General features: G+C 52.2%; 1 protein-coding gene across 1 annotated transcript in view; it reads left to right on the forward strand.

Annotated features, from left to right (window-relative positions):
* The window catches only part of RXRA (retinoid X receptor alpha), a 73,364-nt gene that overhangs the window by 52,852 nt on the left and 6,321 nt on the right, over window positions 1-14,191 (forward strand). The window contains exons 3-6 of the mRNA XM_042830843.1: window positions 1,694-1,844; window positions 2,637-2,816; window positions 8,881-9,050; window positions 12,959-13,088. Of these exons, the coding sequence (XP_042686777.1) occupies window positions 1,694-1,844; window positions 2,637-2,816; window positions 8,881-9,050; window positions 12,959-13,088 (631 nt within the window). The remainder of the gene's footprint in view (window positions 1-1,693; window positions 1,845-2,636; window positions 2,817-8,880; window positions 9,051-12,958; window positions 13,089-14,191) is intronic.

Below are 14,191 nucleotides of genomic sequence, written 5' to 3' on the forward strand. Positions count from 1 at the left end.
AATGTGGGTGTGTTACGGATGGAAAAAGAGGAAAACTCTGGTTGCCATTAGACCAAAGGGGATTTGATCCCCCGTGCAATGAACTAAAAAGGGAAAAGAGAGGAGCCGAGGAGTCCCGGCGCGTGGGGCTGCCACGTCATTGGGGAAGCAGAGCAGCAGTTCTGTGTCCCTGCTCCATGCTGTGTATGGTGCACTCCCATGGCACGTGCTCCCAGCTCCGCGCCAGCTATAGGGGAAGGAGTGTGGCTGGCGCCAGAGCGGTGTGGGAACCTCATAGCACACGTGGGGCTGGGGCTGCAGGAGGAACTGGTGACTTCTCCCATCCTGGGGCTGACTCAGCTCCAGCGGGGCTGAGTTATGGGGGCGGTGGCACCCCCATGTCCTGGTACCCTTCAGAAGGAAGATGCTCACATGCTTCTCACGTGGAGTTTGGGGTTGGGGGGGGAGGGGGGGCTTGATGATGAAAAGCTTATTTTAGCAGATATCTAAAGTCTTCTGCCCCAGCTCTGATGCAGCACCTGATGATTAGCTCCAAAATGTGTTGTGGGGGTGTTGCCAGAGCCAGTGACCCCAAAGCCATATGCAGTGTTGCAGCTTAGTGTGGCTCATGCCTTTCACCCCGGTGTTGTGTCACATCACCAAGGGATGCTCCTGCTGCACCCGTGCTCACTGGGCTGGGTTTGCCTCGCTGTGTGCTGTGGTTATCAGCCCTCTGCCTGCCAACTATTCTCAACAGCTTGGAGGCTTGAAAGTCAGAGGAGTGGCTGTGGTCTTCTAATGGACAGAACGCGAGTCCCAGGACTTCCCTGAATTAATCTGTGACAAGTGCAATTGCCCACAGTCTCTATTAAGGAAGAGAAAGACCACAAGCTGAGACAAATCCTTCTCAGTAGTTGGCAGGAGCTGCAGAAGCCTGGCTGCCCACGCAGGACCCATTATACCTGCCCTGGGCAGGGCTTTGGTCCTTGTGGGGTCCCTCCTGCATCCCTGTCCCCTCTTGATAGGACTATGCAGGAGGGCACAGTGACACCAGCACAGAGCATTTTTGCAGAGGGGTTTTTCTGATGGCACTGAGCGTAAAATCTTGTTGCAGAGAAAATCCCTGAGGCCCTGAAGGTGCAGATGGCTGCTGCGATGGGGACAGCAGCCTGGAACCTGCAGGCTGGGGCTGCAGCTCTGTCCTCACACCTTTCCTTCACGCCTCAGTGAGTTATTTGGGCTATGCAGCCATGGGCAGGGTAGCAGAGCACAGCTTGCTGTGAGCTTGTTTCCGTTGCCAGGGCTGAGCTTTCTGACAGTTCTGTGCCTCAGTTTCTCTCTGTGCAGGAGGGGAGCACCATCCTGTCCTGCCAGGAATGTGGAAATCAAGTCAGGAATATTTCATTGAAATCCCAGAGCTGCTGATGGGGCCATGCCAGCCCCTCTGTTCCAGCTTTCTTTGCTTTATTTCCCAGTTCTCTTGGACTCTGCTGAAGGCTGTGAATGGCAGGGAAGCATCCCACACCTGCAGTTCTGCAAAGGCAGGCCTTGATGCACCTGGCTCACTGATCTTTGGGCTCAGGTGCCCACATCCTCCTCTGGGCTCAGCACTGTGGGTTTTAAGCTGTTTGTTCCCATTTGAGGATTGTCCCTTCTTTCATACGTTTCCCTGCCTGTACCTGATCCCATGTGCTCCCTGCTTGTGTTCTCACAGCTCAACTCACCCATGAACCCCGTCAGCAGCTCAGAAGACATCAAGCCACCCCTGGGGCTCAATGGAGTCCTCAAAGTGCCAGCACATCCCTCAGGAACAATGGCCTCCTTCACCAAGCACATATGTGCCATTTGTGGGGACAGATCTTCAGGTAAGGCTCCTCCTGCACTGCACGATGCCAATGGATGCCGAGGCACATAGGAGCTTAGCATCATCCCCCTGCTTCGGGACAAAAGTGCTCAATGGGAAAGGAAAAGCCTCCCCAGGCTTGCTTTCTCCCAGGTGAGGTGTGCACAGCTCAGCTGTTTGACCTCCCCATCCTTTACACTGCCCTAATGGTAACTAGAGAAGTAAACAGTTTGTCAGGCTCCTTGGTAGAGCCAATCCAGTGCTTTATCCCCAGCCCCCAGCAGGGAGGACCAGCCATTAGCTGAGTGTCCCTCTCTCTGCCTCCTTTGATCTATGGCTGGGCACATCACATAGCACCAGATAAAAAGATGTGCTTCGTGGAGTCTCTCCACTGGTGGGAGATAAAGATGTGCTAATTCCCTTTATTCTCACGCAGCTTTAAAAGCTTTCAGCTCTGTTACTGCCCTGCTGTCTGAGTTTTGTGGTCCTGGGGGATGCCTCCTGCTCATCCTGTTGGGCTGGGGAGGGTCGTAGCGAGGTGCCCCCAGTCTTGCTGCATGGATAACCAGGGGTGCTTGGGGCAGTTTGTAGCCCCACAGAGCATCCTGGTGTTATGGAGATGAATGAAGGCAAAGCCTTCCTTGCTGATGCTCCGAGGAGCCTCTGGCTCTCCCAAATGCTGCCCTGGGAAGGATCATGGAACGGCTTTGGGTTGGGAGGGTCCTTTCGAGAAGATCTGCAGGTCCACGACGAGGGAAAGCAAAGGATCTGTAGGCACCCAGCACCCTTGCTGAGCCTTTTCACCCGTCTGCAGGTAAACATTATGGGGTGTACAGCTGCGAGGGCTGCAAAGGCTTCTTCAAACGCACGGTGAGGAAGGACCTGACCTACACCTGCCGTGACAACAAGGACTGCTTGATCGACAAGCGCCAGCGCAACCGCTGCCAGTACTGCCGCTACCAGAAGTGTCTTGCCATGGGGATGAAGAGGGAAGGTAAGGCAGTGAGCCCCCCTGGGGTGCTGTGTGTCCTGTGGGCACCTGGCCATGTGGTTGGGGTGGCACACGGGGCTGACAGGCACACGCTGTGCCCTGTCTGCCTATAGCTGGGGCCGTGCTGATCCACGAGCGTTCCCTGGCAGTGCTGGCTGCTTTTTTCTTATTGGGAAGAAAGAAGAAATTCAGTCTTGTAAAAAGATATCCCTTCCCCTTACTGGAATTTAAATGAAGGCTCTAAAACTCCCTGGCAGAGCCTCTTTGAAGTGCTCTTTTTAAATGCTGACTGCATCTCTCTGAAACTGCTGGCAGAATGGGCTTTTAGCAGGCACGATGGGAAAGTGACCCCGCAGCACTGCTCAGGTCTCTGCTGCCTTCTCCCCTTACACCTTCACTGGGTCAGGCAGAGCCCTTTCCCTGCTGGCATCACTCTGGAGAGCCCTTGAGGTGCCCTCCCTGGTCCTGCAGAACTTTGGTGTTTGGAAACTTTGGAGTTTCCTGGTGCAAGCAGAGATGGGTTGTACCATGGAGGTGGCTGTGGCCGGTGCGGCTGTGAGCAGAGATCTCATTTGAGTGTGGTTCAGGGGAGTGGGTTTTCCATCCCCTTGGGTTTTCCATCCCCTTGGTTTGTGAGCAGTGATAGGGAACTGCTCCGTGCCCACCAACAGCAGCAATTGCACGGGCAGCACCAGTGAAGTTACAGCTCTATTAATTAATCTCTAAACGGTGGTGGAATTCCCCGGGGAGCGCGCGTACAGTGTGAGGGCTCTATTAATTCATCTTGATTAACATTATCGCAGTGAATAGCAAATGAATTCATAACGATCAGCCAATTATTTAAAAGTGTGACAGATGGGAGCTTCATAACTCTCCAAGCGTGCTCAGGCGGTGCTGGCATGGCACACAGAGGGTTTTGCTGGTGCATAAGGTATGATCCCCAAGCAGGCAGAGCTGGGCTCGGTGCCTTGCTCCCCAGGTCGCAGTAAGGCTGGCAGTGCAGAGGCTGCTGGCAGTGCAGAAATGTCCCACTGCTATAGCACACCCCCCAGAGCTGGAGCTCCCTGAGCTTTGGTTTTGAGCAGCTCATTAGTGCTGATCCACCTCATTTGCCAGCAGATGATCTCTGTCCCATTGCACCCATCCTACTGCTGCTGTCCTTCCCTTGTTGGCAGCCCCGAGCCTTGGCCATAGTCGTCCCCACAGCATCTCTTTTGGGAGCAGCTCTGGGCTGCATCCTGCACAATGGTTCCTTTTGCCCCAGTGCTTGCTTACAGGAAAGCTGGCTGTTATCCTCTGGTGTAAACCGTTACCTCTTTTAAGTAACAGAGCTGAGGTAATGGGCCTCATTTCCTCACAAAATACCTCACTCTGGAGACCTAATTTATAGCCCCATAAATGCAGAGCAGACTCCTGCTGAGAAGCATCTCTTTTGTAGCACAAATGTGTTTGTATGTCGTGGAAGGACAGCAAAACCCTCTAAATTAAGTAGTGAAGGAGTCACTGTTTAGTGGTTCTCCAGTGACTGCTCTACACCCTGGTATTGGGAAGGGGCAGGACAGAGGGAGTGGAGGCTTTAGAAGCCATGTCTGGGGGATCCAGGCTTAGAGCAGGGAAAGGATTCCTTCTGGAGTCTGCATCTCTGGCTGCTCCCTGTGAAAAAACATTACAGCACATCCTGATGCTGTACGAGCCCTGTGGATTCTGGAGGTGTTGAGGCTCTGATAAATAAGCAACCAGGAGCATTTCCCCACTGTGAATTACTGCCAGCTTTGTGAGCTTTTGATTTCTGTGCTGTCTCCCAATGAAAAATTCAGATTACCATCAGGATCTTTGACTAATGCAAGGACTGTTGTGATGGGGTGGCAGTCTGCATCTGCAGGTGTAACTCTGGTTGATCTGGCAACCATTAGGGTCTGAGGTGAGTCTTGGTTCGCTAAACAGCTTTAGAGCCTCTAAAGCTCTGTGCCAGCAGCTTCCTGTTTCAAGGGAAAAAGTGGGAAGTGAATTAGATGCAATGCCAGTAGGACAGGTTGGTTGTGGGATGCACTGGGGTCCCTGTGTGGCTGCAGATCACCATATGGAGCCCCAGCCCTGCATTGCCAACAGCAGGATATGCTGTCCAGGAGCCCTTTCCCATGCTCTTTTTGAGCCACCACAAGGACCCAGCACAGCCCATCCCATCCCTCCATCTCCTTCTAGTCTCCAGGCAGCTTTGTTAATTGCAGCCCTCACTAATTGCACATGTGATGGTACCTGATGGGATGGGTGCTGGTCTGCCAGGGAACCTTCAGCACACCTGGAGACAGAAATCTGCCCCCTGGCATTGCTCTCTGGATGTCACACTGTGGCCTGGCTCTGTTCACAGCTTGCTGTGCTGTATGACAGAACCATCCCTGCGCCCCGACATCCTCAGGGGGGTCAGGAGCAGGAATATGGGAAGAAAGAGCAGGAATTGGGTCTCCATCTCACTGCTCTGAACAAATGCTGAACCAGGCAAGTGGCCACAGCCCAGTGAAGGGGCAGAGTTCAAGAGCAACAGTTATTTTTAGGAGTAATTTTGGGATGGGAAATGCTTTTCAGCTTAATGAGCTTGTTTCTTCTATCCTTTTAAAGAGCTGCTCTTTAAACCAGCTGGTTAAGCTGGGTTTGTTTGTTGTTTTGGAGAATGCTCCAAGGTTGAGAGTTAAGGGTTTGGTTTGTGCTTTTCTCTCATTGCTTTGGCAGGGCTGTGGTCAGGTTTTGAGAGTGAAGTGTCCTGGAGATTTTGGTCTTCCAAAGCCGTTCCCTGCACGGATTGATTTCATGCAAATACTTCAATCCACTTTTTAACACTCCATTTCCATGGCATTACATTCGTAGCGTCACAGCAGGATTTCGCCCATCTTAAGAAATAACCAAATGTGGGATTCAGTAAATGTGGGAAAAAAACGGCGCCATTGATTTCCTGTATCACAGCCTTTGAGGTTGTTCACAGTAATAAGAAGCTGCAACATAGGGGAAAAAAAAAAAAAAGGAAGCATGGCTGCATGAGGGCAAAGCAGAAGAAATGTTCTCAGAGCTCGTTTCCTATGGCAGCACTTTCACTATAAATGGGTACCTGAGGCATAAGCACTTCAAGATGCACAGCTAAGATACAGCAAAAACAACAACAACAACAACAAAAAAAAAAGCAGCAGAGCCCAATAAATTCCACTGCTGGTGAAATGGATATTCCCAGTAAACCCTCCCTGAGCACCTGGTAGATAAACAGCCATGCACTGTAGGCTATGACAAACCTTTTGAGTCCTGGAAGCCACCAGAGCTTCTGGGTCTCCAAAGGGCATCCCAAAGCGTGGTGGAGGGCAGTGTCATCTCCCAGTGCCCTGGTGATGTCCACAGTGCCACCCCAATTGCAGCGGATTGGAAGGGGGCATTGCCATCGAATCATAGAATGGCCTGGGTTGAAAAGGACCACAATGATCATCTCATTTCAACCCCCCTGCTGTGTGCAGGGTCACCAACCAGCAGCCCAGGCTGCCCAGAGCCACATCCAGCCTGGCCTTGAATGCCTCCAGGGATGGGGCATCCACAGCCTCCTTGGGCAGCCTGGTCCAGTGCCTCACCACCCTCATGTGTCTCTTCTGTCCATTATTGTCTGTGGCTTTTATTCTGCCTAGGAATGGGTTGAGCAAGCTGCCTGCTCTGCAGAGCCCACCTGTGGCATCTGACCAAGGAGAAGATCCCATTGGGTCAGTGGTCAATAGGTCAAGTTCTGGGGAATTATTCTCCTTCAAGAAGAGAAACTGAGTTCAGCCAGTAGTCCACAGTGTTGTTCCTGGAAGGATGGATTTCTATCTTGGAAAGAAGTGTGCCCATCTGTATCAACTCAGGGTAAGCCATAATTACAGGGCACTGAGCCCTCCCCAAACCATGGCACTGCTGCTGGGGGCACCTCAGCTGGCTGCTGCCTGGCGGATGGATCCTGCATTTTTGGCAAGTGAGCAGCTCAGTGTTGTCTGCAGTCCACGGGATGAAGCGTTTTGGTGCTTTCGGAGGGAGAAGCTGCCAAGAAGTGGTCTGAGCACATACACTGCTGTGCTTGTCCTGGGGAAGTGCAGATGGGCTTGGGATTGCGAGATGCAAAGCGACAGCAAGCAGCCATAGGCAAGAAGAAGCCAAATCAAGCAGAATAACACGAGCACATCTTCATCAGGTGCCATGGAAAACACAGGCTTCTGTCTTTGGCACGGTTGAGACATAGCTGGAGGAGGCGAGGCTCTGACTGCAATATCTTTTTTCTCCTCAAGTGGATTGCAAGTTTTAAGCCCTTCCCTTCTGTTAAAATCACACTATGGAAAAAAAAAAAAAAAAAAAAGCCCTCTCAACCATATGAATCTCCTTGAAGAAAAAGAAAAGCATTGGCACAGCCATCAGACGGGGCTGGGGCAGATGCTCTTCATCGCAGGAGTGTTACTGAGGCATGGCAAGCAGAAATCCTGCTTCACCTCCTGCTCTTAGTGCTGAGCAAGTGCTGTGCTGTGGCCACTCATGTCAGTGTGGCTGGGAATGGTCCTGAGACCTCCAGGTCCCTGAGCTGCGTGCCCTGTTCTTGTCCACCTGCACAGCAGGACGTGTTAGATGGGAGCAGAAGCAATCTCCAGAGCTGAACATGGTTGTTTCCTCTTAAATACATGTTGGTTGTGTCACCAGAGAGAATTTGGGTCGAGAAAAAGAACGTATGGGAGTGAGAGGAGAGATTTAAGCAGGTGTGATTTTAGCTTGGGAAAGGACAGATAAGAACCAGAACCAGACGAGGTCCAGATGGACAAAAGGCACTGCACAAATCTGAGTGTTAACAGCAGCAGCCTACCTGGCCCTGGGCAGCCAGGCAGAAAACACTGCGAACCTCAGGAGCCTCCGCAGCTCTTACACTTAAAAGCAATTTGCAGAAATAACCTCTTGCTTTTTGCAGATTTCAGCCAGCAAACAAAATGTCCTGTTGGCATGCAGAGCTGCAGAGCTGGGCAGCAGGAAGGCACTGCAAACCAGGCTAATGGGAGCAGTATCTGTATAGGATAGCACATGCTTTAATTTCCTGTTGTTAAAGAAGAAGTTTTGTATTCTAGCTTGTATTTTTTTTGCACTTGGGATGCAGTTGGTTTAGCAGCCTGAAGGGTTTGATTGTGCTGCACGCAGCTCTGGTTTCACTGCTGCAACACCTGCGCCCCTGCTGCTGCTCCTCACATCGCACAGCCAGGTTCAGATTCAGCAAAGAGGGAAAGTGTTGGGGTAATTGTTAATAAATAGCAGGCTTTGGCGTGGCTGAGTGCCTCATTCAGCCCTGAACAAAGAGCTGGGGAGGTTCAGGCCCTGGTCTCTCCTGGTGGCAGCTCCTGTTGCTCGAGCTGTGTCCTGTGGGAACTGTGGATTTAGGGCATGCAGCACTGTGATTGAGACAGAGATAGTTACCAGTGTAACTGTCTGCGTGGAGCTGCTTTCCAGGTTTAGCGACAGCTTTGTGCAGGCTTCAAAAGGAGATGATTAATAATAATGCTGTTAGCATCTAACAAGTGTTTTTCATCTGTGTACTCTTCAGACATTGACTCATCAGCATGTGACATGCTTCTGGCTAGGTGGCTTCTCCTGCATGGGACTTGGGGCAGGTCTGTCCCGTCTGGTCAGAGCTGAGGGCTGGGTCCTGCTTTGCAAGCAGCGCGTGATGCTTGCACCCATTGCTGCTCCAGGGGCCTCCGTGGGAATCGAGCACCAGCAGCTTCGGGAAATGGTCTGACTGTAGGCTTATCTGTGAAAGTGACCCGTTTCTCTTTTCTTTAGGACTCCCCACTGCTGTCCCTTCACCTCCTCGTTTTCTCCCCCTGCAGCAGCGCCCATCCGTTCCTCGCACCCACTGAGCACACTGCTGGCAAGCTCAGGTTGGAGAGCAAGGCAGCAGGTGTGTGTGCTCTGCAGCTCGTAGGGATGCTGAAGGTGTCCAAGGCTCTGTGGAGCTCCGGGGTCCCAGCTCACCCCTGGCACTGTGGTCAAGAGCCCTGGGCTGATGCTGTCCTTTTCTTCCCTTCCCCAGCTGTGCAGGAGGAGAGGCAGCGGGGGAAAGACCGCAACGAGAACGAGGTGGAGTCCACAAGTAGCGCCAATGAGGACATGCCTGTGGAGAAGATCCTGGAAGCAGAACTCGCTGTGGAGCCAAAGACAGAGACGTACATTGAGGCAAACATGGGCCTGACGCCAAGCTCGGTGAGGCACCCGTCCCTTGGTCCTTCTGTCCTGTCCCTTTGTCCTTCTGTCCCTGCACAGGGACGCAGCAGGGAGCTGGGGCTTGATGTTGGCATGGCGGTAACCCAGCAGCCGGTCTGTATTTGGGTCAGGGCAAGGTTAGCTTGTGGGAACCGGAGCTCTGCAATGCAGCTGCTAGATGAGCTCAGGTGAAAGCCTGAGGAAAACAAACCCCTCTGCCCAGTGCAACTGGCAGCACTGGTGCTCTGCTGCCTGGTGGCCATAGAGAATGATGCTCATCCACAGCTGCAGAGAGGAACAGACGCTGCAAGGTGTAATTAAAAGGGTTCACGGAGATTTTGTTTTAGTTAACAGCCATTAGCGCTAAAAGCAGGAAGGCACTCCATGCTCTGAAGAGCTCCTAGTCCAATCAAGGCAGTAAACAGAGCTTTGTGGCTGAAGTGCAAAGAGATAAGAGCTGTAAAATTGGGGCGTGACTTTTTGGGTGCTGAATTACGCAGCTGGGAGGCTGTGAGAAGGGGAAAGCTGTGGAAGTTGGCTCTCAAATCCCTTTCCCATTGGAAGCCGGTGTTACAGTAGGGCTTGCTGGAAGCAGCGGGGCTCTCACAGGGCCTTGTGCAAACAGGAGAGAGCTGGCAGGAGGAGAGTAAAGAGTGAGAAGCTGTCAGAGGGAAACTGTCTTGGTGCTTTTTCTTAGATAATTCCCTTATCAGCATCCTTGCTTTGAGAAAGCCTCGCTGCAAAACAGCTGCCTCCAAATGTGAGAGCCAACCTATCCTCTGGAATTTGGTTCCTAGGACAGAGCCCTCAAAAAGAGCCTTATTGCAGAGCAGCACTCACAGCCCTGCAGTTAGGAGGCAGAGCTGATTCCTCAGTACCCTCAGTTCCCATGGAAGCAATGTTCCTCTGTCTGTAGGGCACCTCTTGGCTGTCCAACCCTCCTTTAACTTCCAGCTGGAGTTCTGGAGCACACATCTGCTTCATCCGGAGCAGCAGGAACATGTGCTGAAACATCCTATTACATCTCCTACTGCTCTGCACGTGAGGCCTGGGATGCTCTCTTTAGCTTTTACCTACAAGAGTGCTTTGTGGCTTGCTAAGTGAAGTGTAAGGCATCTTGCTTAGCTGATTTCTAAGTGAAACTCTTCAGAAGCTTCTTGAGCATGGCATTGCTGCCCCATAGCCAGGAGCTTGGCTGGGGGGACCAGCACTGCCATGGCCAATGAAGGGCTGGAGGAGCTCTCAGGAGTGGAAATACTTGAGGGGAGTTGGAGGCAGCATTGTGCTGGCTTGAAAACAAACCCCAGAGAGCAAGGTGAAATAAATGGGTTCGTCTGGCACTGCGTCTCCTCAGCCTCTTGTAGCAAATTGGAAGCTGGTTCCTGCATAATTCAACACGCATTACTGTGAACAAGGATGTGTGTTGCATCTAAATAGAAGCAGGAGGCTTGTTGAAATGCCCTGTTATTGTCGGGCTTCTGCCGATGAGGTGACATTTGTAGCAGGTTTAGTGACTGTATGAGATCAGCAGCATGGTGATGGTGAGGGGGGATGGAGGTGTTACCCTCCTCCAGTGCTCCACTGTGAGGTAAAGGTGCACATTCAGTCCTGAATAGATGCATGCAAGCTGTTGCCTTCAGCAGGACAGGTTGGGTCCTTGTGTTTGTGCCCCACACCTTGGTGCATCTCTGAGCACTGCTGGAGGAGCAGCACCTAGGTGAAATTCTGCTAGGTGCTGTCATGCTTGTGGCTGTCACCTTCCTGCTGCCGTCCCTGGGTGGCTTTGGGAGCAGAGGTACCTTTGCTTTGCAGCCTGGCAGTGGTTTTACCTTCCAGCCACAGGGCTTTGGCACAGCTCTCGGAGCTGATTAAAGGGGGGGCAGTGGGGGGAATGCTTGGCTCTGTCCCAGCACCTTACTTGGCACCAGGGGAGATGGGTGCAGTCATGCTATGAAGCCTGTGGTGGGGAGGGGTGGCTTTGGCTCTGCCCCTGCACCCCAGCAGCCTGAGCACTGCCTTGGATGGGCTCCTGACTGCTGAAAGGCAAAGCCTGTAACTGAGAGGTTTTATCCCTATGAGTTCTTAACCGGCCTTTAGCAGCTGGTTTCAAGTCACCATTTTCTGGAAGATGCCTCCAAGCTCTGGTTTTCCAGCAGGATCAGGTGCCCTCCTGTCCTTTCGTTCTGTCACACTCTGGCACTGTGCCCTTGCTGTTTACTGCAGGGGGAGATTTGCTTTCCATGCATGGGACAGTTCTGAGGCACTGCATGGCAGAGCCCTTCCTGGAGGGCTCCAGAGCCCTGGAGGCCCTTCCAGAACTCTGGCCCACAGTGGGTGATGCCTTCAGCTGCCTCTCAACATTAAAATTCTTCCAGGAAGCACCGTGGTGGTCCCAGGAACTGCAGTGTGAAGCAGAATTAGCACCAAAAGCCAAGTGCAGATTATGCTGCCTCCAGAGCAGCCGTGGTGCATTCAAGCTGTGAGAGCTGGGTGCTGGTATTCCCCAGGGAATTCATACAGTCATAGAATTTGGGTTGGAAGGGATGACCCTAAAGCATATCCAGCCCCTACTCATACCGTGAGCTGCTTGCTCCAGACGAGGTTGCCCGTGGCCCCATCCAACCTGGCTTTGAGCATCTCCAGGGATGGGGCATTGCTCAAGCTCTCTTGAGCAGCCACCAGGGCTGGGGGGCCTTCCATGTAATGCTCCCCCCTGACCCGTGGAGCTGAGTGCCAGCCCGTCCCCATCCATCTCTGTGAGCAACAGGTGAGAATACTTCGAAGCCGGGTGCTCCTACTCCTGCCATATGCTGGTTATTTTAAGCCTGGAGACGAGAGATGTTGGCCACTGAGACACAGAATGGTGTTTGCTGCCAGGGGACAGCAGAGCCATCCAGACAGGGGAACATACAGGGGTGGCTCTGGGCAGGATTGTAGGGCTTTTTCCTTTTCTCAAAGCAGCATTTCTCACCTCCCTTTGGTTTGTGAGCACTTGGTCAGCTCTGCAGTCAGCAGAGGAAGGGTTCTTTCCACGATGTTTTATTCTCTGACCTTTTCCCTTTCAATTTCCTGGGGCTCATGCATCCCTTATGGCTTGTCGACCTCCTGCTCCCTCCATGCAACTGGGTAAGGGGCATGCATTGCATGCAGAATCCCATAGTGTGCTAGGCAGGTACCTCAAAATCCACAGTATTGAGGAAATATGAGTGGAAAAGTGAGAAGTCAGCAGTGTGGGTGGCAGAAAGAAGGTGAAAAGGAGAGAAGGAAGGAGCACATGGTGGGACACAGACATGTGCATATGGGGCAGCTCCTGCCTTGGCTGCACAGAACCTGTGCCCCAACCCCATGCAATGCAGAGGTGCAGCAAACGCTCCTTCTCTGAGTTTGAAACTGTTCTTTTAAGGACATAGAAGAGAAATAGTTGTACAATCAAAGCTGCTAGGTATCAGTGGAGATTGCAGGGATATGTGAAGGGGCTCATACATCCCTGTCCAGAGAGGTAAACCATATATACACACTTGTGCTGGCAGGGTCTGTCTTTGCTGGGGTTAGACGGTCTCTTCCCATTCCTAATCACAAGCCCACTTGAGCTGTTAGCAGTTCCTTTAAACAGGGATTTGGTGTGTTTAGGCTGACTGTCCTCCTTGAGAGCAGATGGTTTGTGTTACTGGGTAATATTTCAAAGGAGAGGGTTTTTCTCCTTACTGTGATGCCCTCTCCACGCTGTGGGGTGCAGTGAGGAGGTACTAGCAATGGGAATGTGCACGCTGCAGGGTCCCTGCAGATGATACCCACATAGATTGAACACATTGCTCCCAAACTCGGGGAGCAAGCAGACAGCAACCCCTTCCCTCTTCCTCCCACCTTCCTCCTTGCTTTCTTCAAACCTTTCCATCTCCTCTTTGCAGCCCAACGACCCGGTGACAAACATTTGCCAGGCGGCCGACAAGCAGCTCTTCACCTTGGTGGAGTGGGCCAAGAGGATCCCCCATTTCTCAGAGCTGCCCCTGGATGACCAGGTCATCCTGCTGCGAGCAGGTGAGCCCCAATGCACTGCATCCCTCAACCGTCGTGCTGGGATTTGGGTGCTGGCAACTGGAGAGCCTTTAGCTGCTTCTGAGGAATAACTTCAGATCGTTCAATTGCTAAGTAGGATTGAAAAAGCCCCAAGGGATGTGTTGCTGAATGGGATCCAGAATGTTGCACCAGCTGCCAGTGGGCTGAAAAATGGCCTGGCCTTCTGTGTGATGAATGAGATGCTCAGGAAATCAAGGGCACGATGCGCCAGCATCCTCCTGAGCTGGGACTGGAAAGACAAGGGGGTTTGGGTCTGTATGAAATGTCATAGAACTGCAATGTTTGATCATAATTAAAAGCAGACAGGGGAGAAAAATATATATCGCCTTCCCTCTCCCACCCACCAAGATGAAAATGAAGTTCTTTGGGTTTATTTTAAATTTCCTTATGCTGCAGGGGGTGTGGAGGAGCGGGGGCTCTGGGAGGTTACAGGCAGTTAACTGGGATGGAGGTGGTCTTCCAGCAAGTAAACGCAAGCCTCAGCTGCTGGCAGGTCCTGCACAAGGACTGGGGAGGGGCAGGAAATTACAAGCAGACTCAGTGAGGGTGCATTATAGGCACGAAGCTCTTCTCATAGCTCCCGTCATCAGAGAAGTGAGTACAAAGGCTTTGAGTCAATGCAGCAGTTTTGTTCCTTGAAACAGAGGGGCAGGCAAGTTGTTGGTGGGATGTGGGAAATCCCTTCCAGCGAATGACAAACTCAGTGGGAAGGATGAAATTGGGATTGGAAAGGAAAAGACCTCAGTGGTTTTAATGTTTCCGTATTTTCCCCCAAATGCACTTGGAGTGAATCCTAACAGTTCCTAAGGGTAGTGAGGCGTTGGCACAGGTTGCCCAGAGAGCTGGTGCATGCCCCGTCCCTGCAGACAGCCAGGGTCAGGCTCTGAGCACCCTGTGGAGCTGTGGGTGTCCTTAATCACTGCAGGGATTGGGACCAGATGGCCTTTCAGGGTCCCTTCCAACTCAAACCATTCTGTGATTCTGTAATTGCTGCAACTGTTTGTCAGAAGGCGGCTAAGGAAGGCTGAACTGGAGATGTTCTGACCTGATGCTGTCTCTGTGTT

The sequence above is a fragment of the Centrocercus urophasianus genome, unplaced genomic scaffold (assembly GCF_019232065.1).
Source record: "Centrocercus urophasianus isolate 14NV4802_14NV808 unplaced genomic scaffold, USGS_Curo_1.0 seq_34, whole genome shotgun sequence".
NCBI lineage: Eukaryota > Metazoa > Chordata > Aves > Galliformes > Phasianidae > Centrocercus > Centrocercus urophasianus.